A 22,634-nucleotide genomic window follows, 5' to 3' on the forward strand; every position below is an offset into this window, starting at 1 on the left:
GGGGCGGGGCCGAGCGATAGGGACGGGGCCGAGGGGCTGTGGGCGGGCACCGAAGAGGGGCGGGGCCGAGCGAGAGGAGGGCGGGGCCGAGCGGGCTGTGGGCGGGCACCGACGGGGGAGGGGCCGAGGGGCTGTGGGCGGGCACCAAAGGGGCGGGGCCGAACGAGAGGGGCGGGGCCGAGCGGGCTGTGGGCGGGCACCGAAGAGGGGCGGGACCGAGCGAGAGGGGCGGGGCCGAGCGGGCTGTGGGCGGGCACCGAAGGGGGAGGGGCCGAGGGGCTGTGGGCGGGCACTGAAGGGGGAGGGGCCGAGGGGCTGTGGGCGGGCACCGAAGAGGGGCGGGGCCGAGCGAGCTGTGGGCGGGCACCGAAGAGGGGCGGGGCCGAGCGAGAGGAGGGCGGGGCCGAGCGGGCTGTGGGCGGGCACCGAAGGGGGAGGGGCCGAGGGGCTGTGGGCGGGCACCAAAGAGGGGCGGGGCCGAACGAGAGGGGCGGGGCCGAGCGGGCTGTGGGCGGGCACCGAAGAGGGGCGGGACCGAGAGAGAGGGGCGGGGCCGAGTGGGCTGTGGGCGGGCACCGAAGCGGGAGGGGCCGAGGGGCTGTGGGCGGGCACCTAAGAGGGGCGGGGCCGAGCGAGAGGGGCGGGGCCGAGTGGGCTGTGGGCGGGCACCGAAGCGGGAGGGGCCGAGGGGCTGTGGGCGGGCACCTAAGAGGGGCGGGGCCGAGCGAGAGGGGCGGGGCCGAGCGGGCTGTGGGCGGGCCCGAAGGGGGAGGGGCCGAGCGAGAGGGGCGGGGCCGAGGGGCTGTGGGCGGGCACCGAAGGGGGAGGGTCCGAGCGGGCTGTGGGCGGGCACAGAAGGGGGAGGGGCCGAGCGGGCTGTGGGCAGGCACCGAAGAGGGGCGGGGCCGAGCGAGAAGGGCGGGGCCGAGGGTCTGTGGGCGGGCACCGAAGGGGGCGGGGCCGGGCGAGGTGTGGGCGCGCAGCGGGATGGGGCGGGGCCGAGGGTCTGTGGGCGGGCACCGAAGGGGGCGGGGCCGGGCGAGGTGTGGGCGCGCAGCGGGATGGGGCGGGGCCGAGGGGCTGTGGGCGGACACCGAAGAGGGGCGGGGCCGAGGGGCTGTGGGCGGGCAGTGCGGGGGCGGGGCCTAGAGGCGTGAAAGTGAGATGGGGAGAGGGCGGGGCCGAGCGAGGTGAGGGCACCCAGAGCAGAACCCGTGGTGCCCCTTCCTGCGTCCACAAACCAGAGGTGTAGGGACTGCAGGGCCCTGGCCATGAGCTCCGAGGGTGGCCATAGCAAAGGGCTGGGTGGGGCTGTGGAGATCCTTCAAAACCTTTTTATTTTTCAAACGTACTTGCAATAGGTTTAGATTGCTTTGGTTGATAACTTCAGTTGTTTTTGCAAGTAGTGGGCAAATACTTGCATGAAATTCCAGCAGGTCAGGGCTCAGGGACTCCCAGTAACTGTCAACCAGTCGCCACCCTGTCGAAGGTAGTAGTCCCCACCCCCAGGGACTTTTCCTCCACTCCAGGCCTGGTGGGAAGCGCGGGCCAGGTGGGGATTGGGGTTCCGGAGACCCTGCCGACTTCACCTCGCCCTCAGGGTGGTCCCCGGGAGAGCGAGGTCCTGCGGCCGCCCCAGAGGAGGGGGCGAAGATTTTGCGCTGTGGCTGCGCCCGGGACTGTAGCGCCCGCGGGGACCCAGTGTGCGGCTCCAACGGTGTCGTCTACACCAGCGCCTGCCACCTGCAGGAAGCCGCCTGCCTAGGCCGCGTGAGATTGGAGCCTGCACCCCCTGGTCGCTGTGCCCTCGGTGAGGACCCAGCTGGGTCTGGGTCTCCCTGGATACAAATAGTGCATCCTTCTCTTCTTTATCACATCCTCCTCCTCTCCATCACCCCCTCCTCCTCCCCATCCCCACCTCCTCTGCCCCATCACCTCCTCCTATCACCTTCATCCTCCACCTCCCACCACCTCCTCCTCCCATCACCTTCTCTTCCCTGTCACCTTCTCCCTCCTGTCTAGTGTCACTCCGTCTCCCCTCCTCTCCTCTCCCCTCCTCTCCCCCCACTCCCTGACTGTCGCAGTCCTCCATTCCCTGTCTCTCCCTGATCCTAACAGAAGTGGCCCCTGCATCTCTCATCTCTGACTCTCTGTCTTTGGACTCAGGACTGTCACGCTCTGTTCCTTAGGCCTTGTGTCCTCCCCGTTTCTGGTTCCTTGCATCGGGGTTTCTGCATCTCCTCAGTCCTGCCTGAGTCTCTCCCCATCCCCAGCCCAAGTTTGTGCCTTTCTGGGACTACACATCTCTGAGCTCTGTGTCCCCTTCCCCCACCCTTGTAATCTCTCACCTCTTGTCTGTTGCTCTGGGCCATAGATCTCTTTATGGTTTCTCTGGGCTATCTGCCATCCAGATGGTCCCCCTCCAGTGCCCTCCTACCGACTGAGCCCCCCCTTCCTTCCAGAGCAGCTGACACCGGCCTCTGCATCATACAGTTACGACTATGACCCAGTGCCCCCGGACTCTGGGCACCTGGCAGCCAGCCATGGCCATGAGGTGATGGACTTGGAGGGGGAGGCAGAGGACAGGTGAGAGTCAAGCCCCTCAGTTCCCTCCCCCTACTGGCCCTGCACCTGACAGGAAGTGGGAGTGACCAATAGATGGGTCAGCCTGCAGGTTTCCAGAAACTAGGTAGGAAAGAGACAAGGTGATGGGGAGGAGGGGGAGGAGGAGGTGGTGATGAAGAGGATAGGGAGATGCACTACCTGTATCCAGGGAGAGCTGGGGTCCCAGAGGCCAGACCCAAGCTGAGTCCTTACCAAGGGCACAGTGGCCAGGGGGGTGCAGGCTCCAGTCTCCCAGGGCCTAGGCAGGTGGCCTCCTGCAGGGATCCATTCTCTCCTGACCCCATCCCCCACTGTCCGTCCAACATACATCAGAGAACAGCCTGTAGGAGGGCAGTGAGGCTGAGCCTTCCCGAGGACGCAACCCCAGGACAGACCTGTCCATGGGGTGCCTTGGGACCCTGTTAAAGAAATCATTCACGATGCTTGTTAAGATGGCAAGGAAGACTTTGTTCAAGGGAAGGGGCACTGGAGACCAGTAGCAGGACCATGCGGTGGGGCCTTACAGTGGAGAGGAAGCCAGGACCCAGTTCTGAATGCTACAAGAAAGAATGGAGATTTATAGTCAAGGACCAGCGTGGGGTCCATGAATGAAGAATTACTGACCGGAAACATCAGGGATGAAGGGAGAGTTCTGACTGACCCCACCTAACAGCATCCCCCCCAAAAGGCAAGCCAGGGTGTCAGACAATGCCCCAGGGCTGGTGGGGAGGAGGGAGCTGACTGGGTATGGAGGGTGATCAGGTATGGAGTGAGGGATTCCAGCCTAAGCCGACGTAGCAGGGGTCTTGCTGTAATTGGACAGCGCTCAGATGAATGAACCCCAAAGCCCAGAAGTGGAGACCTAGTCGAAAAAGAGGAGCCTGGGTGGCTTTTGATCAGAGAATCTTTGTCACTCCAGGGAAGGGAAGGGGAAGTGGGTGGGAGACCAGAGAGCCCTGTGGGGTGAGGCTGGGGAATGGCTGCCGGGCAGACTTCCTGGAGGAGGCGAACTTTTCTAAATTACAGCAAACTCAAGAGGTTTAAGCAACGGGTTGAGTTTATCAGCTCAGGTACGTGCCAGCTCCTGGGGCTGGCTGCACTGTCAGGCCTCAGACTGTGTCGCCCTAGGTCCTGCCTGCCTTGGCGGGGTCTCCCCGACACATGTCCGTGGCAAAGGCAGGGTTTTGGCACACCCAGTGGGAATGCTTCCACCAGTGCCCACCAAAGTCCTGGAGGCTCAGGGCCGCATCCTCCACACCAGGCACTAGGGCTCTCAGTCCGTGTGCGCTTAATATAATTATTGGTAGAGCTGGGCTTACGGCTCTGGTAGAGCTGGGCTTACGGCTCTGGTTTCAGAATTTGTTCTGTTTTGTCCTCCGTGGCTCCTTTTGCCTCTATTGAATATTTTTTTTAGGATTCCATTTCGATTCCACTCCGGGGATCACCATATATATCCCTTTTCAGTTGGTTGTTCATTTTTCACCACTGTCACAACTGACTCTGCAGTTCTCCCCTACGGTGGCTTTGTGCCGTCACCGCCTTGGTCAAGATACAGACGGGCTGTCCCTTTACAGCCACGCCCACCCGGCCCCTCCCCCGAGTGTCCTTGGGGGAATGCTGTGGAAACGGGAGTCCTTTGGAGACTGGCTTTTCTCACTTGCCTCCCATCCACGTTGTTGTGTGTACCAGAAGTGAACAACCTGTCCCATCGCCGTGCCCCGGTGGCAGTGGGCAGGGTCCTGAGGGTCCTCCTCAGGGGACATGCACCTGCCCCATGACGTGGAGGTGGCTTCAGCCGAGGGCACGCTGGCCCCCGGAAGGCCTGGCAGCCCACGGTGTCTTTCTCTTTTCTCTCTCCAGTCAGAGTGGCTTCTCTTCCTAATGCTCCGACAAGAGGACTTGATCTGGCTGCGTCCTGTCCCTGTCTGCCCCCCCGGAAGGGGGCCACTGAGGGGAGAGCTCCCTTGCCCCTCTGGTGCGCGGGTGGACCCCGCTCCAGGTGACTCCAGCCTCCAAATGAACCTGATACACGGAACGCAGAGACCTGCCTCGATGGATGACAGGCCTCCTCCCAGCCCTCCCTCAACCAGGGGGTCGGCCTCGATCCCCCCACCTCCCCACCTGCACCTGGGGCTGGCTGCACCCCTCCTCGGGCCAGAGCAGCTCCTGCTCCTGGGGCAGGGGTGGAATTCCTGGGAAGGACCTGAGGCCAACAGGTCAGCAACTTCCAAGTGAAATAGGCTGCCTTTCTCCAAGATGCAAAGGTCTGGCCCCCTTTGGGGCACCTGGCTGCTGAGGCCCTGGACCTAGACTTCAAATTGTCCCATAATGGTCACAGTCCCCACATACACCCCTCCCCATCTCACCGCAGGGGTCCCTGAATGTTTGGTCCTGACAGTGCCAGGTCCTCGGAGAGCCACGGGCTCTGACAGAGGCGCCTTCAGCTTCCTGCCTCCAGGACTAGGTCGATTCCCACCCCAGGGTCTCACCCCCTGAGCCCCTGAGCTCCCAGGACCCCACACGGGGAACTGCTCTCTCCCAGCATCCTGGGAGGGAGCCCCAGCTCTGCACCCAGGCCTGCCTTCGTCAGGGGACCCTCCCACATTCCTCTTTGTAACCCTCAGGGGATGCCTGCCTCTCTTTGCTCCCATGCACGGCCTGTCTTCTCCCCTTCGCAGTGGTATTTATTGCAGCCGGTGCTGCTCGTCTCTGACCTCCAGCCAGTGGGTCCCCAGCGTGCAGCGCCGGCCACTTTCCTGCGCCGCTCACCCCCACCAGCCTACAGGGGACAGTTCCTGGGCCCTGGGCCCGCTCCCTGCGGAGGCCGCTCCTATAATAAAAGCTCATTTCCAGAGTCACAGCCAGACTTTGGCCTCTGGGGGGGCAGCACTGAGGGCTGGAGCCCCTGCTCCTGTCAGGCCCCCAACACCTCTGTTCCCTGGTCTCCAGCTCAGCCTTTCAGAGCTGGGTGGGGAGGAACATTTCGAACACCTGCACCCCAACCTAATCGCAGACTCCCATGCATTTGTAAGAAATGCTACCAGGACAGAGAGGGTCCCAGGTACCCCTTACCCAGCCTCCCCTGGAAGTAACATCTTGGAAAATTCGTGCATCATCAACCAGGCTCTTGACATGGGTATGCTTCGCTCTCCCAACACTTCCCCAGGCTCCTCGTGTGTCCTGGGGCTGCATGCCCCCTGGCTGGTTTTTCCCTAGACCAGACACATATGGGCCCCATGGGGAAGCCAGGAACAGCCCCCACCTGCCTGTGCCTTGGGGAAACCTGCTTACTCCCACAGTTGATGCCCCTGTGGCTCCGGACAGAGTGCTGCTCTTTGGTGTGGGGGCAGTGGCTACCCTTCCCCTGGTGGTATCACCCCAACCCCAATACACACTCCAGAACAGCTCAGAACCTGGTAAACAGCTGGGGTGGGGGTGGCAGGGCGGTAGCCCTCACCCCCAGGCCTTACCCGTCCACCCTCCAGATGTCCACCCACCTGGTCCTGGGTGGTGGGAGACATTAACATCAAGAAAAGGATTTAGATCTCAGGTTGACGGGAAGAGGTGCCATCCTGCAGCCAGGGTGACAGCAAAAGACAATCCTGTAGATCCCCATGCCAGGCCGCACCAGGTTTTGGGGAGCAGATGAGGGCCTCCTCAGTGACTGTTCAGGAGATGCCCCAAACCCGGGAGCCTGTCCCAGAGCTAGGCCCTGGGCTTTGGGGAAGGAGGACTCCGTCTAGCCTCCTGGCCACCTGGGCCATAACGGGGTGGGCAGCCGGAGCAGCCTCCCGGGGGGGGGGGGGGGGTCCTGCAGCAGCTCTAGAGTGGCGTCGGCAACCCCTCTGCCCCCCCGGGACACGAGGGAGCTGGCCGGACCTGGGAATCTGCATTTAGCCCAGATACTAGTTTCTTGGCACTGCTGTAGCCAAATACCACAGAACAGGTGACTTAAGACAACAGAAATTTATTCTCTGACAGTTCTGGAGGCCGGAAGCTCGAGATCAAGGTGTGGGCGGGGTTGGCATCTTCCGGGGGCTCTGAGGGAGCGTGGCTTGGGCGGTCGGTTTCTGGAGGCCTCTGGCCGGGGCGTCGTGTTTTCTGGCTGTGGCTGCGTCACCCCAATGTCCGCCTTCGTGGTCAGATGGCCTCCTTCCCGGTGTGTATGTGCGTCCTCTCCTTATAAGGACACTGGTCACAGCAGATTTAGGCTCTCCCCTCCTCCGGTGTGACCCAATTTCAACAGTACCTGCAAAGCCCCTATTTCACAGCAGCTCACATTCAGGGCGTCCCTGTAGACACGAACTGGGAGGGGACCCCGCTCGGCCCCGTGCAACCCCCTCTCCGTCTGCCCCGCCTCCCGGGGGCCCGTCACACCAGCGAGGTGGAGCGGGTGCCGGTGCCCTGGGTGCCCCCGTCCCTGGAGGCTGCCGAGGCGCCCGGGGCCCAGCAGAGCAGCCTCTCCCGCACCTTGTCCCTGAACTCCGCGGACACGTAGTAGTAGATGAAGGGATCCACGCAGCTGTTGAGGGTGCTGAGCGCCAGGCTGGGCACGTAGGCCGCGTACAGGTCCCCCCAGGCGTCCGGGCCCGGGTCCGAGTAGTGCAGCAGCAGCAGCGTGTTGCTGGGCACGAAGAAGGCCAGGGCCGAGGCGAGCACCAGCGCCGTGAGCCCCAGCGCGTGGCCGTAGCGCGGGCCGCCGGCCGCCAGCGCGCACAGCGCGGCCGCGTAGCTCAGCAGCACGACGAGCAGCGGCAGGAAGCAGCCGAGCACGGCCAGGCACAGGAAGGCGGGCCGCCAGTAGGAGGCCTGGGCGCCCGCGGGCAGCGCGTCGTGGCACAGCACGCGGGGCGGCCGCGCCAGCTGGAAGGTCTGCTGCTGCAGCGCCAGGGGCAGCGCCAGGGCCGCCGCCGCCAGCCAGGCCAGCGCGCAGAGCCCGGCCGCCAGGCGCCAGCCGCGCAGCGTGAGGGCTCGGAGCGGGTGCACCACGCCGAGGTAGCGGTCCAGGCTGATGGCCGCCAGCAGCAGCACCGAGCCGTACATGTGCCCGTAGAGCGCGGCCGTGGTGGCGCGGCAGGCCGCCTCGCCGAAGGGCCAGTGGCGGTCCTGCAGGTGGTAGGCGATGCGCAGCGGCAGCGTCAAGGCCAGCAGCAGGTCGGCGGCCGCCAGGTTCATGAGCAGCGTGGTGGAGGGCAGCCGCGGCACCCGCGTGGCCAGCACCCAGAGCGCCAGGCCGTTGGCCGGCAGCCCCACCAGCAGGGCCAGCCCGTACACGGCGGGCACCAGCCGCGTGGCCACCCAGCCCAGCAGCAGGGCGCGGGAGCTTTCTGGGATCTCCAGGATCTCGCTGTTGTTAGCCCAGGGTTGGCCGGGGAAGCTGCGCAGGTGGGGCGAGTGAGGGGTCCCCTCCTGGGGCCCGCTCAGGGGCCCCACTGTGCCATCTGGGGGAAAGGGGATGGAGGCGTTGAGAGTCCGGTTGTCACCCCCGTTTCGCCGACCCCGCCGTCCCTCCCACTGCGGGATGCGGCTCCCTGGGGGCTCCAGTCCAGGCTCCAGCTCTCAGGAGCCCCCAGCTTGGTGAGTCAGAGCTGGACAGACACCCCCAGCCCTGGCACCGGGCTGGGTTGAAGGACTGCCCGCTCCCAGCCAGTTCCCTGTCTCCCACTCATCAACTCTAGGCCTCCCTCCAGCCCCCAGACAAGGCCCAAGGGCATGCACCATTACCTCCCCCTGTGCTCCCCATCTCGTCGTAGGTGAGGGGGCTCTGGCTGTCGTCTTCCAGGTTGAACCCCATAACCAGAGGCCAGAGCAGCACCAGGGCCCACATGCTGCCAAGGCTGCTCTGGGCTGGGGCCGGCTGACCTAGGGCTTCCTCCCTGGCTGGACCCCCCACCCCCAGCTTCCTGAGTGCCAGTGGAGGATTGGACAGGCCCCAGTGAGATAAACCACGCCCTGCCCCCACAAGCCTGTGACAGGCCCATGGTGTGGCCTGACAGGGAGGCCTGGTGGCTAGAGTCACTCAGTTTCAAAAACAGGGTCCCAGTGTTGGGCTGGCAAGATGGGGGAGGAAATTCCCCACCCTCAGCCTCTGTCTAGCCCAGAAAGCCTCTCCAGGCTGAGTGGCTGCTTCCTGCTACCCGGTCATGTGAGCAGCCCCCGTTCCCAGGACAGCCCTGCAGGTCACGTCCCCAGGCAAGGGCTCTGCGCCCTTCCTGCAGCACCCCCCCCCCCCCATCTGTGGCTGGCTGGACCAGAGCCCTGCCTCCCAAGTCAGAGGTCAGAGCAGGTGAGTGATCCTCCCCCGTCCCCAGACACCCGGGTCCTCTGTGGGGGCTGCACTGTCTTATTGGGACTATCCTGGGGAGCAGAGAGGAGCCCAGCTTCGGCCTCCTTCTGGGTCTTGAGGCCCCTTCTGCTCCCCTCCTGGTTCCATCCGCAGCCTGAGGCTCCCGGGAACGGTCAAGGCCAGAACTCAGCTTGAGAGTGGTGGCCAGGCCAGCCCGGAACAGAGGGCCCCTGAGCCACCCACCCTCCTCTCGCGCCTCCTCGTCCCTGCACTCAGATGGGGGCCCACCTTGCAGGTGAAAAAATTCAGAGGGGCTCACGGGGGAGGGGGGAGGGTCCTCCTCTCTTCTGCACACAGTCCCCCTCTGATGCCCCTCCAGGGAGAGGCCTCCGCCGTGCTCCGCGCTGGGGGGTCTCGACCTGTGTGGTCAGGCTGCTGCTGCTGCTGGGGTGGGGGGGCGGTCTGAGAGCAGGAGAACCCCAAGGGGGCGGTAGGGGGGCAAGGAAGAAGAAATGAACCAGGGGTGGGAGAAGGGCAGCGATGCGGCCTGTCCTGGTGCTGGGAACCCTAATCTAGCCACACACTCAAGGTCACGGGGACCGGCCAGGAAGTGACCGAGCAGTCCCGGACGGCGTCGGCGCAGCTGAGGGTGAGATGCCAAGGTCCCGGCCCCCAGTCCAGGGTGGGGGACCCAGGCCCAGACAGTTCCGGCCGGGACAGGGTCTTAGCCAGGAGTCTCCCCTGTTTCCGGACTGTTTCCACCGGCACCGGTGACAAATTCAGCCACGCGTGTGTCTCCGCAGGCACCTCGTGACTGAGGTCCCTCTGAGCTCACAGGGAAACCCAGATGGGGACCCCCTGCTGCTCTCTAGGAGCAGGACGTGGAACCTGTGCAAGGGCGGCTGGGGGGCTGGCGACTGGGGGACTCTGGGGGAGGCTGGTTGGACTCAGGAGTCCATGTCTGGGGAGGGATGGGGAGGCGGTGGGGGGGCACGCGGGCAGGAAGTCACTTGTTGGGGGGGCGGGTATTCTCCGCAGGGCAGAGGCGGGGTTGTGTATCCACAGCATCACAGAAACAACCCTGTGCCAGCAGGAGGGGGCAGCCCCCACCCACAGGATGTGCGGGGCCACCTGCCGTGCCAGGGGCTTTCTGGAGGATGCTGAGGGCAGCCGCCTTTGGGGAGAGGGACTTGGGGGCCTACCGTTTGTGTGCTTTTGTGTACTGTTGGGATTTTTCTGTGTCATCTGTCACTGTCCGTAAAAACCTTACTTTTTTGTTTATTATTTATTTAGCTCCACGCCCAGCATGGAGCCCAATGCGGGGCTTGAACTTACTACCCTGAGATCAAGACCTGAGCCACCCAGGTGCCCCCCGAAACTCACATTTTTAAAAAAGCAGAATAGCGGCCCCTGGGTGGCTGAGTCAGTTGAGCCTCTGCCTTCGGCTCAAGTCATGATCCCAGGGTCCTGGGATCGAGTCCTTCTTTGGGCTCCCGGCTCAGCGGGGAGGCTGCTTCTCCCTCTTCCTCTGCCCCTCCTCTCTGCTCGTGCTCTCTCTCTTTCAATCTCTTTCTCTCAAATAAATCCCTTTTTAAAAATTAAAAAGGCAGGATAGCAGCTTTAAAAAGGAAGGAAAATCTGGGGCGCCTGGGTGGCTCACTGGTGGAGCGTCTGCCTTTGGCTCCGGGCGTGATCGGGGGGGGTCCTGGGATCGAGTCCCACGTCAGGCTCCCTGCATGGAGCCTGCTTCTCCCTCTGCCTGTGTCCCTGCCTCTCTCTCTCTCTGTCTCTCATGAATAAATAAATAAAATCTTTTAAAAAAGTAAAAAAATAAAAAGGAAGGAGAATCTGATAGAAGCTATTCTACAGCATGGATGATGCTGAGTGAGATAAGCTGCCAAGAAAGCATCGATACTATGTGACCCCACTAAGATGAGGTCCCTCGACGTGGTCCGATTCTCAGAGCCAGCGAGTAGGCGGTGGATGCGGGTGCGAGGGGCCGGGGGAGGAGCGGGGCCGTCTGTGTTTCATGGGGACAGAGTTCCCAGTTTGGGAAGACCGGGAAGTTCTGGAGAGGGACGGCGGGGATGGTTGCATAACCACGTGGATGTACTTACAGCCACTGAATTGGACACTTAAAATGGCTCAATTTTACGTGTATTTTAACTGAATTAAAAACATTTAAAATGATGGGGTGGAGGGGAAGGGCAATCTGATCTGAGTCAGCAGATGGTCCTGGATTCCCAAAGCCGGCAGCCCCACCTGGCCCGCCCAGGAGCCCCCGCAGCCCATGCTGGCCCACCTCGAGGTCTCCAGTGGACGATGGAGGTCGGTGCGTCAGTTAGAGACGCCTCAAGTCCAACGCAACGCCTCTCGGGGCACCATCTCCGTGGAAAGTGTGATTTCTTCATGCTGTACTTTGAAGGCAGATGGGCACGCACAACCGCGTGTCTGCCTAATTCCCGGGCTGGGCCTCAGCCTGTGGGCAGGGACATTAACCCACTTCCGGCCCAGAGGAGGGTGCCCTGACCACGTCTCACCAGGCTCCAGGGGTTGAGGTCTGGCGCTCTCAACCCCAGATGCCCCTGGGACCGCAGTCCAAGCTGCACCATCATACCATGCCCTGGCGCTTGGGCACACAGGAGCTGCCATTCAGATCTCAAGCCCGCACCCCCGGCCCTCGGGCCCTCAGCCTTCTACCCCGAGGTCCTACACCCCCAGGCCCCACCCCGCCCTCCTGAGACGCCTTCGGGTCAACTTGCTTTTCAGAACAATCGGCCTCCTCCTCAGCCAGGACATCAGGTGTAAAGCGCTGCTTATACCTTGTGAAATAGCCATGGAGACAAACCCTTCACAAATAGCAGAAGAGATAAATAGATGCTCATCAGGCACCCCTGGAAAGCCTCCCCCCCCCCCAAGTATCACCCGCCTGCTCCCTCTCCTCTCCGGGAAGGAGGAGGTGCCGGGCGGTGAGGATGGAGGGCTGCTTTATCCATCAGGGCTGTTCATCAGGGCATGATCGCCTGCTGCAGACAGCGCCTTCAACAGGCCCTGAGGATCTGGTGCCTCCACGAGTCCGGGGAGGGCAGGCTGGTCCCCTGCTCCGCGCCTCACCAGGCTGCAGGCTGTGTCCACGGGGCCAGGTCCTCACCCGCACAGGTCACAACCCCTTCCCAACACAGCCAGCAGGAGACCCTCCCTCCCGTTTCTCCTGCGGAGCCCTGACCCCAGCCACAGGCCCCGCCAACTCCAGGGACCCTGTGTCCTTCTCGGAAGCTGCTGCAGCAGCTGCCAGGGCCCACGCCCCAGGGCACCCCTCCCAGAGCTTCCAACCAGAAGGCCCGACTGCGGGCACCCAGGGCCCTGGGACCCATCCTCGACGTGGGCTCGAGGCAAGGAGGCATCTGGGGTAGCACTGAGCCTCATTCGCCAAACTCCCGGGAGCCCTGATCCTCTGGAGGGGTTGGCGTGCGGCACCATGTGTGTGTGGGGTGCATGGCGAGGGGGTTGCTGGAAGGCAGCAACGGCCACTTGGGAAGAGGGCCGCATCCAGGAGAGGACAGGCCAGGTGGGCAGCAGTCTCAGCTCTGGGACCTGACCTGGGAGGGTGAGGCCCGGCAGTGGGCGCCGGGGGTGAGTTGGGGGGGAGGCCAGATAGGAGCCCCAAGGGATTATCCGCTAAGAGGACCCTAAGAGCTGTGGTCTCCCACTACCCTGGAGGCGGGGCCGGATGGGAGCAGGCCCAGGTGAGCTGGGGCGGGGGGGGGGGGGGGGGGGGGGGGGTACAGAGTGATGACAAAGTCTCTGGAGGTGTGTTGAGAGGAGAGGGGAGCCCGGGGGTGGGAAAGATCCCGTGCTGGGCAGGTAGAGAAAGCTCAGAGCCAACACCATTTTTTCCCAAGCACAACACTTAAACACCTCTCCTGAGCTGGGAATGAATATTCCAGAAAACTGGATGGGACGGCATCCTTGGGGAAACAGGACCCTCCTGTGGAGGTGCAGGGTGGCCGCGAGGGGGCGCAGGTGCAGACCACCCCTGGGGGCCCCCTGTAATGACCAAGAGGACTTCAGAGTTAGGTCAATATTTAGTTTTTAACTTTAATGTGCAAATAAATAGAAAAGGAAAAACTACATTCAAAACAGCTGCAAAGGAAGTACAAGCCCCAGAACAGAAATTCTTCAAAAACAGAAGAGACGCTCCCTAGAAGCATGCAGGGCGGGGCTCAGTGGGGTGTGGCCCGCACCCCAGGGCCGCACGGAGGCACGGAAGGGGCCACGGGCTCCGGAGGGTGGCGCTGGGAGGGTCTGGTTCAGGAATTCCGGTAAGTTCCCTTCTTATAAAACAAGGATGTGGACAAAGTGCCTGGTACACTTGAGCAAACATGGGCTAGAAGACCCTGGGCAGGGCACACTGGCCCTGGAATCGCCCAGACCCCGAGTCAAAGGCTTTGCAAACCTTGAGTTCCACAGGTAACTTCTAGAAACTTCTAGAAACACATCTCCAATCCCCAGAACTGCAGATTTGGCACAGCTCAGTTTTGGGAGGGTGAGGGCTGCTGCTGGGCAGAAAGGAGGCTGCACGGGGATGGTTCTGGAGCCCCTGTTGGTTGACCCCATTCTGATGGTGCCAGGAGCCCGGCCAGGACTTTTCATGGTGCAGGAATTCTAGAGAGCTGGTCCCCAGCCCAGACTGCTTGGCATTCTTGGCACAGAAAGCCTCTGTAGGGCAGTCGCCTCAGCCCCTCATGCCTGTCCCCGGTCCAGGTGGTGGCTCTAGGAATGGCAACGTCAAGGGCAGACCTGCAGAGTCCCACGAAGAGGGCTCTCAACTGCCCAAGGAACCGTGGGACTTGGCTGCTGCAGAAGTTACAACCACTAGGAGAGCTTATGAATAAATACTTGTGTGCATATATATATTTCTAGAATGTCCTTCTTAGGTACATGGCCGCACCCCTGGCCCCCCCACCAGTGTGGGGCCACTCGAGCTCCAAGGGAGTTTCAGGCTGAGCCCCCTCCCCTCGGGAGCTCGGAGTGTGGCTGCCATGTCCACACAGGGTTTGGAGTCCCATTTCTTCCAGGGTGGGGCCTCCCATGCCACATCCTGACATCAAAGCAGAATCTCAACAGTTTGGCCCAAAGGGCTCTTCCTGCTTTCAAAGTGACCAAGGACCCCACGCATTAGCAGGGCCACGCCCATGCCCAAACTATCAGATGCAGGCATGGTCCCAGCTTGGGAAATTTCCAGAAGCTTTTAGAACCATTCAGGAAGGACATGCTTTTCAAGCAGATCCCCCAGGCCCGACTCCTTCGATGTTGGGGTCTCTTGAATGCCGACCCCCTCCCCCACACATGCCCCCCAACGCGCAGTTCATCACGGACTTTTCCAGATACTGCACAAAAGGACCAGTGGTGCCCTCACCTAGGGATTTGGCACGTGTGATGAAAGCGGCCCAGCAGGTGCATAAAGGCCATCACTTGCTCCTCGGCCAGCGTGTTGATCCTCCCCCTTCCAGCAAGGAGCGAGCCCCGAGTTCAAGTGCAGGAAGGGGTCAGGTTTGGCACGGGATGAACCCAAAGGAAGCAGGGAAGCCGAAAGGGATGGTAGCACAGGGCCACAAGCCGACACAACCCGACACAACCCTATCCTTCTCTAGAGCTCGCAGCCTGTAGCAGCAAGGCTGGGGGACACTGTGCTCCCCTCAGGTTGTTCATGAGAAGGCCCCGATGCACATCTGGGCCAGGGAAGTGGCCGCACCAAACCGCGCGTCATGGCGCCCACCGAGGGAGTCAGGGCGAGGCTGGGCGGCGGCTGTACTGCACTCGGTAGCGGGTCACAGGCAGGCCGTGCACGTGTGCCGTCTCACAGAGGGTCTTGCAGGGCACCATGTCCTCGTCCTCCTCGCCCATCAGCCAGTCCTGCACCAGGCCAGCCGCCTCCACTGTCACGTTGTCCTCCAGCCAGCGGCCATGCCACTCCTCAAAGTGCTGGTGGTGGCGCAGCAGGACCAGCGGTTGTACCTGCAGAAGGGGGTGGGGAGGGGAGTCAGGGCAGCCCCAGACAGCTGTGGGCCGGATCCTGGGGGGAAAAGGGGTGCACACCACTCCCAGACAGCCGTGGGCCGGACCCTAGGCTCCCAGGGCAGGGAGGGGCACCTGCTTGGCCCGGCAGAGGGTCCCACGGCGGTACATGTAGTCCTCGGAGTTGACGATGAACATCATCTTGTGGGTGCTGAGCTTGAAGCGACAGTCCACGTTGCAGGCGCTCTCGACCCCGACCAGCCGCTTCCAGGAGCTCTTGGCCTCGCCGCGCAGGGCACGCACCTGCTCACACTGCCACCTGCGGAACTTCTTGAGGTTCCTGGAGGCGAGAGGAGGATCTGCAGACTGGGAAATCCTCACAGCCCGTAAACGTCGGAAGACGGCTGACTTCCCCGGGGTCAGAGAGATGCAGACCGATGTGGTGGAAACCATTACCCTACCCCTTTGGCCAGCAACACGGGGAAAACCAGTCAGGCCCTGGTGCTGGCCCTGGTGCTGCCGGTGGTGGGAGCGGGTTCCCCGGGAAGGAACCACCACGTCCTCTTACCTTTGCAGGAACACGGGCTTTAGGAGAAAGCCCTCGGTGGGCGAGCTGGATGCCCCTTCAGTCCCCACGTACTGCTCCACATACCGAGCCAGGTGCTGTTGGGAGGACACGGGGAGACAGGCCCGTGTCATTGGAGGCACCAGCCTCTCACCTGGGACCCTGAGCTCAGGGGCTCCCAGGGATTTCATCCTCAGTTTCCCAAAGCATCGGGAGGGTGGCAGCTACTGAGGAGCCACCAGATGGCAGCAGCTCTGGCTGAAGCACTTGCCCAGAGCCACAAGGTAGACAGCTGTGGCATTTCACGCTTGCGTGGATAAGTACACCTGCTATATAACATCCTCTCTGCACCTGTCACGTGACAAGCTCCCCCAGGGAGCGGGGCCTTCACACAGAGGAGCTGGATCCGAGGAGCGGCAGACACAGGCCAGGCAGGAGTGGGGGATGAGCAGAAGGCAGGGCTTGCAGGGGCTGCTCAGGTCAGGGGTGAGCATGGTCTGCCATGTCCAAGTGACCCTCCCTCTGTTCACCACCTTCTAAAAGCCACAGGCTCCTCCAGACTCAAGCCTAACAAAACCACATTTGCTGGAAACTTCCGGAAGGAGCAGGGTGTACAGACCCTCACCTACACTTGTCTGGGAAAGCATCTGCTGACGGAAAGCCCTGAGGCCCACAGGGAAGGATGCCGCAAGGGGACCCCCACTGGCTGCAGTGGTGGGGAGGGCCCAACCCTGTGAAGGAGGCTAGGGGCTTAGAGGCACCGGGATACCAAGTGGAATGTGCATCTCAGAGTGTGGGCCAGGGGGTTTCTCCTGGTGACCAGGGACTGGGATCCAGGGCTCTGGGCTTCAGGCACGGGGAGTACAGGGCCACACGCCACAGGGTCGGAGTGACCATGCAGGCCATGGGCTCAAGGGGGATGACAGTGTTTGCAGCAGGTGGGAGGAGCCAGGAAGAGGGTTTTGGGGAAGGATGGCCTGGCTCTCACCTGCCCTCCTGCCCCGGGACATGCACACTGGCTCCTGATGGGGCATGTGCAGTGGCCATCCCCTCTCAGGCTTCCAAGAAGGTCAGGCTGCGAGTGAGGCCTCGCTGGGTGGACAGTTGCAGCTGGTGCCTGGCCAGCGTGTGCACAAGGCTTTTGGGGGGCCCCACAGTGCTGCCCGTGGCTGCCCCTAACCCCCACGATGTGTTCAAGGTGGACTGTGGTTCTCACCTGGACCTCCACAGGGTCCTCTGTCTGGGCCTCTTCGGTGTCTAGAAGCTCGATGGTCATGATCACTTGCCCTTTGCGCTGGAGGAACATCACCTGGGGAGGAAGGGGGATGAACAGGCTGAAGCCCTGAACGAGGTTGCACGGTCATCGAGGACTGCCTTCCCCAGCTGCCAGGGGCCCAGTAAGAGAAGTCTGTGCTATCGGGTAGGCTGGCAGCCAAGTCAAGGCCCAGCGCCAGCTCCAGCCCCAGCCTGCCTCCCGGGCCCGGGCAAAGCAGCCAGTCGTCCCCCGTCGTGGGTGTACTCCTTGCAGCCCCGGCCCCGCGTGGGGCAGATTGTGGCCACCCCTTACCTTGAAGCAGTTCTCATCAGCCATGCACCGCTCAGCCTTCCACTGGTAGCTGGTCTCCCTGGCAGCGCGGACGCAGCGGGAGGACAGGTTCCCCCCTGCAGCACCCCGCTTCTTCTCGTTCAGGTAGAGCTCCACCACCTTCAGACAGACGTCGTCACTCACGAGGTGGTGCAGCTGGCAGGGAGGGAGAGCCAGTGGGCGTGTGGCGTCTGTGTGTCCCCAGGAGGGGTGAGGCACAGCTGCCGCCACCTCTCGCTGGGGCCCCCCTCATCCCCAGATGAGGCCAGCAACGTCCACGAGGTGGGCATGAAGGCCAGGGTCCAACGGCTGTGCCAGGTAGCCTCCGCATGCTGGCTGCAGACCACACCCGACCAGATCGAAAACCAACCCAGAGCAAGCCAGCCCAGACCAGCAAGCGCTGCCTCGGTGTGAGAAACACTAAAGTACTGAACAAAACGAGCCAAAATGGGGATGATAATTATCCCAAGGTGGTGCCATGGCAAGTAATTCTTCAAGCCTCAGTGTTCTGCTACGGACACAATGAATTCTTGTGAGCCCTATCAACATACTCAAAACCTTCAGACTTAGGAAGAATAAGGGAAGTAGCGGCCAGTGAGGAGTTGGTGCCCCAGGCATGGGGGTTCCAGGCCTCGGGGCCTTCCCCACACGCAGCTTTGTTGGGTAGATACAACATGTGGCCGCGTGTAAATCTCACCCGGTAAGACCCCAGTAAACACACTGGCTGCTACTACTGACCAGAAGACAGGCTAATCAAACGGGAAAGAGGCAAAGAGCACCAATACGGCCTCAAAGCCTTCTGATGGCCCTGTGAGCATGTGCCCTGCTGGCAGGTGGGGAGGTTGGGGCCTGGGGTCCTGTCCTTACAGGGCTTCAGCTAAATATCTCCATTTTTCTTGCTCCTTTTCTTTTCCTTTTCCCTTTTTCTTTAAGAAAAACAAAAACAAAAACAAAACAAGTTCTATAGGAGACATTTGGGGACAAGGAAATTTAAAAAAAACATGTTCATCAGAGTATCCGATCTGGTCCAACCCTCTGGGTGCTACTGATGAGGCTGCTGTCCCCGGAACTGGGCCCCACTGGGGGCAGACTGGACACCCAGCCCTATAATGGCCTGTTCACAGGGCCCTGTGTGCCTGCTGCCAGAACACTTGTTCACAAAGGCCACGACTACAGATGGTGACAGGTAGGGACAGAGAGCTGGCCTAGCACACAGAGGGACACGGGGAGATGGCCAAACACAAAAGGGTTAGGGTCTCAGAGCACACCTGTCAGGGAGGAGGATTCCTAGCAGCCAGAAGATGCAGAGCCTCCCACTCCCCAGTGGGGAAAAGGTGGTGGGCTCCACAGGGGAAGGGCCAACTGGCACAGACGGGCTCTCCACAACCTAGGACATCCAAACAGCCACAGAGGGATCCAAAGACACCCACCCCATGAGCCGTCAGGGATACCAGCCACAACACAACCCCACCACCCACTAGACCCATAAAGGAGGAGAGGCCACCTCCTGAGCCACGGGAGCCCCACCCCAGGCACAGATGGCAACCTCCAGGGATCCAACAGGGGCTCATTCCCTGCAAGGTTTCCTGGGCGGAGGGAAGGGGGCCACAGGGATCTCGGCAGAGGACCCCACACAATCCCACGGTCTGTTCACAGGGCCCTGTTCACAGGCGCGCTATGGGCTTGCAATGGCGCACAGCTCCAAACCGTGGGCTCTCGGTGCCAGAGACCAGGCCGTGGGTGCCTGCATGCAGGGAGGGCTGAAACGAAGCAGGGCTGGGGCTGTGAAGACCCGAGCTGCATGCTTGGGATCTGGGCATGCTTCTGTGTGTGTTTCTGCTTCGATGGGAAGCTTGTAAAGCCTGAAAGGAAATGCCATTTCTAACAACTGTATCTGGGTGAGAGGGTCAAGACACTACTCTTACCTCAGCTTTTTTGCTTTGCGGGGAATAGCCTTACTGGATAAACGGGAAACCAAGTCAAGCTGAACAATAACTCTGGTGGTAACCAAGCCGGACTTATGTCCCAAGACCGTATGTCTCGTCTGGGGTTTTGCTATTTCTTTCTTTTTTTTTTTTTTTGGTTTTGCTGTTTATATTAACGTGACTGATTTCCTCTTGTTGACACCCAGCCGTGGTGTCTTCTGCTGTTCTCAGTGATGCTAATAAATGTCCCTGACAGTCTCCCTCCAGAAGGAATGAGCTACACAGTTCCTTATGTGTTGCTACCCTCCAGAAAAGTGTGTCAACAAGGAGTCAAATGGATCCTTGTATACCCATGTTTGCAATCACCAAAAGGTGGCAACAACCTAGAGGATCCCTGGGTGGCTCAGCTGTTTGGCGCTTGCCTTTGGTCCAGGCATGATCCTGGAGTCCCGGGGTTGAGTCCACATCAGGCTCCCTGCATGGAGCCTGCTTCTCCCTCTGCTTGTGTCTCTGCCTCTGCGTGTGTGTGTGTGTCTCACGAATAAATAAAATCTTTAAAAAAAAAAAAAAAAAGGTGGCAACAACCCACATGACCATCCACAGGTGAGTGGATGAATGAATGTGGTCCATCCACACAATGGTGTAGGCATCGGCCACGTTAGGGAAGGAAGCACTGACATGCACTACAGATGGATGCGTGCATTTTGGTGGATGAGCCCCGCAAGCAGCATACTGAGTTTGAGAGGAGCCAGACAGAAAAGGCCACAAGCTGTATGAGTCCATTTAAAGGAAACATCTAGATCAGGAAAGTCCACAGAGACAGAAGACAGACTGGTGGCTGCCAGGAGCTTGGGGGAGGACAATGAGTGGGATGACCGCTCATGGAGGTTGGGTCCCCTTTGGAGTGATGGAAATGCTCCAAAACTAGATACAAGTGGTGTCTGCACAACATTATAAACGCACTAAATGCCACTGAATTGTTCACTTGAAAATGGTGAATTCTGTGTTATGTGAATTCTACTTCAATTAAAATAACAAAAGAAAAGTGCTGACCACAGGGCCATCCCCACAGCATGAGATGAAGGAAGGGCCGGGGGCAGGCAGGGAGCCTCTCAGAGGTGCTTCGTGGCCCGTGGCTCCAGCCCCGCCGCCCCTGCTCACCTGCCGCGCAATGCTCTGCACCAGCTTGTCCATGGTGAAGCCCACGTAGGCATGGATGGTAAACATCTCACGCAGGGTGTCCTCGTACTGCGTGGGGTCGATGCTGCCCTCCAGCAGGCTCCGCACCATGTCCAGGAAGGCCGGATAGTACTCCTCCAGCTCCACCTCGCCTGTGGAGTGGGGACCACGGTCATCCAGGGCCACACACACGTGTGGGCCTCACCAGGATGAACCTAAGTCTCCACAGGATGCTGCCTCCCACCACAGGCTTCCTAACATCGGCCTGAGGCTCCAGGACGGGAGCCAGACTGGGCACCCGAGTCCTGGGCCGGCCAGTGGACGTGAGCACCCGTGCACCACCCCCAGGGGCCCAAGGCCTTACTCGGCTGCTTCAGCCGCAGCTCCATGGCAGGGTCGTTGGCCTTCTCCCGGCGGCCCTCACAGAGCAGTTTTTCCCTCTCCTTCTCGGTCCGGTACTCCAGGAGCTGCTTCTGTGCCTGGCGGTAGATCTTCAGCAACCTGGAGCACAGGGTCTGGTGGAGGCGCAAGAAGAAGTACCAGTTGTTGTTGGCGAAGAAGAGGCTGTACACGTCATCCAGGGGCTTGTGCTGCTGTGGCGGCTGCTCGGTGGCCGGCGCCTCGCCCACGGGCCCCTTCTCCTCTGGGGGGCTGCTCTGTGGCCCAGGCGCTGGCTTCTTCCGGTCACCGGGGTCTGCGCTCTGCCCTTGGGGGCTCCCCCGGCTCTCATCAGCGGAGTCCTCAGACGCCCCCAGGTCTAGCTGCTGGGAAAAGAAGAGGCTGGGCACGAACTGGTGTACCAGCTGGTGGATGGTGCCCTGGTCCTCCTTCTGGATGGCTGGCTGCCGCTTCACGTAGTAGCTGATGAGGGCGGCCGCGTCCTCCAGGATCTGCCTGTCTTCATACACAAAGATGAGGTGTGGTTCGCTGGAGGGGGCGCTGCGGCCTTCCGAGTGCTGCTCCTGGTGCTGGGGGGGGACAGGGGGTCATTAGGCAGGAAGTGACCACCTGGGAGAAGTCAAGGTAGGGGAGCCCAGGACCAGAGTGCTCTAAAGGCATCACACACTGGTCTGGGGTGCAGCCCAGCACCTCCCAACTGCCCACCAGCCCACTCCACCCACTGATACGTGTCTAGAGTGATTTGACCTACAGGAGCATGGTCAGCCTCGTTACGGCCTTCTAGGCCTTCTGCACTGCTCACGACAGGATCCCAGTCCCTGGCACATCCTGTAGCCCCCGACACCTGGCCTCATTCAATGCTTCACGAGCGCCGAACTACCTCCTGCTGTGTGTTAAGACCTTTGCAACCTGCCCCTCTACTCTTTTGCCCTGGAAAACCACAGCCCTGGTCTCATCCCTCTCCTCAGACTTTATCCAGCTGATGCCTTTTCTTCCTGCGAACCTGTAGATGATCATACTCTCTCCAGACTGCCTTGAGCTGCCTGCTAAGGTCAGCCCTGACAACACGCTCCCCTGGGTGGCATTGATCCCCAGCACCAGGCAACGAGGCTGACACACCCAGGCTCTCAGAAAATGTGAGCGTGGATGCCGTGCCTGCAGGTGGGGAGCTCCCAGGGGCAGGGCCAGGTCTCTCTCACCTCTCGGTGACCGGTCCAGGGCACAGCACTGAGGGGACTCCTTGAACAGCCACAGAATGAGTGACCAACAGAGAACGAGGGCAGGGTCAGGCCTGTCTCTTCCTTCCAGAGGTCATGCTCCCTCGGGGACACTATTCTGTAGCAGCCCGAGATCTCCTTTCCCTGCGCTGGCGGCAGGGGGGCCTGAGAGCTGGTGTGCGGCTGTTCCAGAAGCTGAGCCCGGCTCCTGGCTCTGGCGTAACCTCCTTCTCCTACTGCTCTGTGAGTCCCTATCTCATTTGTGCCACAAACACCCTCAAAAATCTCTTTAAGTCCTTTTCTCAGAGCAAGTTCCGACATATGCAATTCAGAACTGTGCTCTGCTAACCCACAGTGCAACACGGGGCTGACTTCCCCGTGCATGACAGGCTTGCACACACAGAGCTCACCAGGCTGGTGGGCCAACCTCCAGCCCCAAACAGTGCCCCTCTCCCCTCTGCCCCCCGGGGAAAGGGCGAAGGAACTCCGCGGTGACAGTGCTGGGCCTCACGGGTCAGCTCATCAACTCTCGGTCTGAGGATGTCCCACGGACTCTGTTGAGGGGGGTGGGAGGGTGCTCTCAGGCCTGGAGGATGAAAGTGAGGAGACCCAACTAGCTGCAAGTGGGCCCCTGCAGGGCCAGGGGCAACCCAGAGCAGGGAAGCAGGAGGGAAGGGGCTTCCCACCACAGGCTCTTGCAAGTAACTCCCTCCCTGTACGTGTTATCAATGTCTCAATCCTCATAGCCTGGAGCCAGCCCTGCCTCAGTTCTGCGGCTCTAACCCCAGGAGCCTGACTGTGCCCCAGCTGCCAAGAAGGCGCAGTGTGGTGACTAGAGGCATAGCCCTTGGGCCCG

At 61.3% G+C, this 22,634-nt stretch overlaps 3 protein-coding genes across 11 annotated transcripts in view; 1 reads left to right on the top strand and 2 right to left on the bottom strand.

Annotated features, from left to right (window-relative positions):
- The window catches only part of CPAMD8 (C3 and PZP like alpha-2-macroglobulin domain containing 8), a 77,391-nt gene extending 71,929 nt beyond the window's left edge, over positions 1-5,462 (top strand). For 8 of the 9 annotated variants that reach the window (XM_025989696.2, XM_025989697.2, XM_025989700.2 and 5 more), the window contains 3 exons: positions 1,601-1,810; positions 2,463-2,586; positions 4,465-5,462. In XM_025989696.2, the coding sequence (XP_025845481.2) occupies positions 1,601-1,810; positions 2,463-2,586; positions 4,465-4,486 (356 nt within the window). In that variant the 3' untranslated portion in view covers positions 4,487-5,462. The remainder of the gene's footprint in view (positions 1-1,600; positions 1,811-2,462; positions 2,587-4,464) is intronic. The other variant, XR_003233635.2, reaches the window with a different exon arrangement.
- Positions 5,463-6,860: 1,398 nt separating this feature from the next.
- Positions 6,861-8,489, bottom strand: F2RL3 (F2R like thrombin or trypsin receptor 3). The gene is made up of 2 exons (XM_072721291.1): positions 8,329-8,489; positions 6,861-8,045 (listed from the first exon to the last, which is right to left on the bottom strand). Exons 1-2 carry the CDS (start codon positions 8,429-8,431, stop codon positions 6,976-6,978), a joined length of 1,173 nt encoding a protein of 390 aa, XP_072577392.1. The 5' UTR covers positions 8,432-8,489; the 3' UTR covers positions 6,861-6,975.
- A 4,474-nt stretch (positions 8,490-12,963) lies between these two features.
- SIN3B (SIN3 transcription regulator family member B) overlaps positions 12,964-22,634 on the bottom strand; it is a 38,116-nt gene continuing 28,445 nt past the window's right edge. The window contains exons 13-19 of the mRNA XM_072721300.1: positions 20,527-21,130; positions 20,145-20,314; positions 17,041-17,214; positions 16,690-16,782; positions 15,477-15,571; positions 15,044-15,248; positions 12,964-14,908 (exon numbers count right to left, since the gene is read on the bottom strand). Coding sequence (XP_072577401.1) covers positions 14,678-14,908; positions 15,044-15,248; positions 15,477-15,571; positions 16,690-16,782; positions 17,041-17,214; positions 20,145-20,314; positions 20,527-21,130 — 1,572 coding nt within the window. The 3' untranslated portion in view covers positions 12,964-14,677. The remainder of the gene's footprint in view (positions 14,909-15,043; positions 15,249-15,476; positions 15,572-16,689; positions 16,783-17,040; positions 17,215-20,144; positions 20,315-20,526; positions 21,131-22,634) is intronic.

The sequence above is a fragment of the Vulpes vulpes genome, chromosome 9 (genome assembly GCF_048418805.1).
Source record: "Vulpes vulpes isolate BD-2025 chromosome 9, VulVul3, whole genome shotgun sequence".
In the NCBI taxonomy this organism is placed as follows: domain Eukaryota; kingdom Metazoa; phylum Chordata; class Mammalia; order Carnivora; family Canidae; genus Vulpes; species Vulpes vulpes.

What these genes read in the sequence shown, in the direction of transcription:
- F2RL3 (XM_072721291.1), bottom strand. Translation starts at nt 8,431, where the DNA reads ATGTGGGCCCTGGTGCTGCTCTGGCCTCTGGTTATGGGGTTCAACCTG. An exon ending in GATGGGGAGCACAGGGGGAG is followed by an intron (nt 8,046 to 8,328) that starts GTAATGGTGCAT and finishes CCTTTCCCCCAG; the next exon opens with ATGGCACAGTGGGGCCCCTG.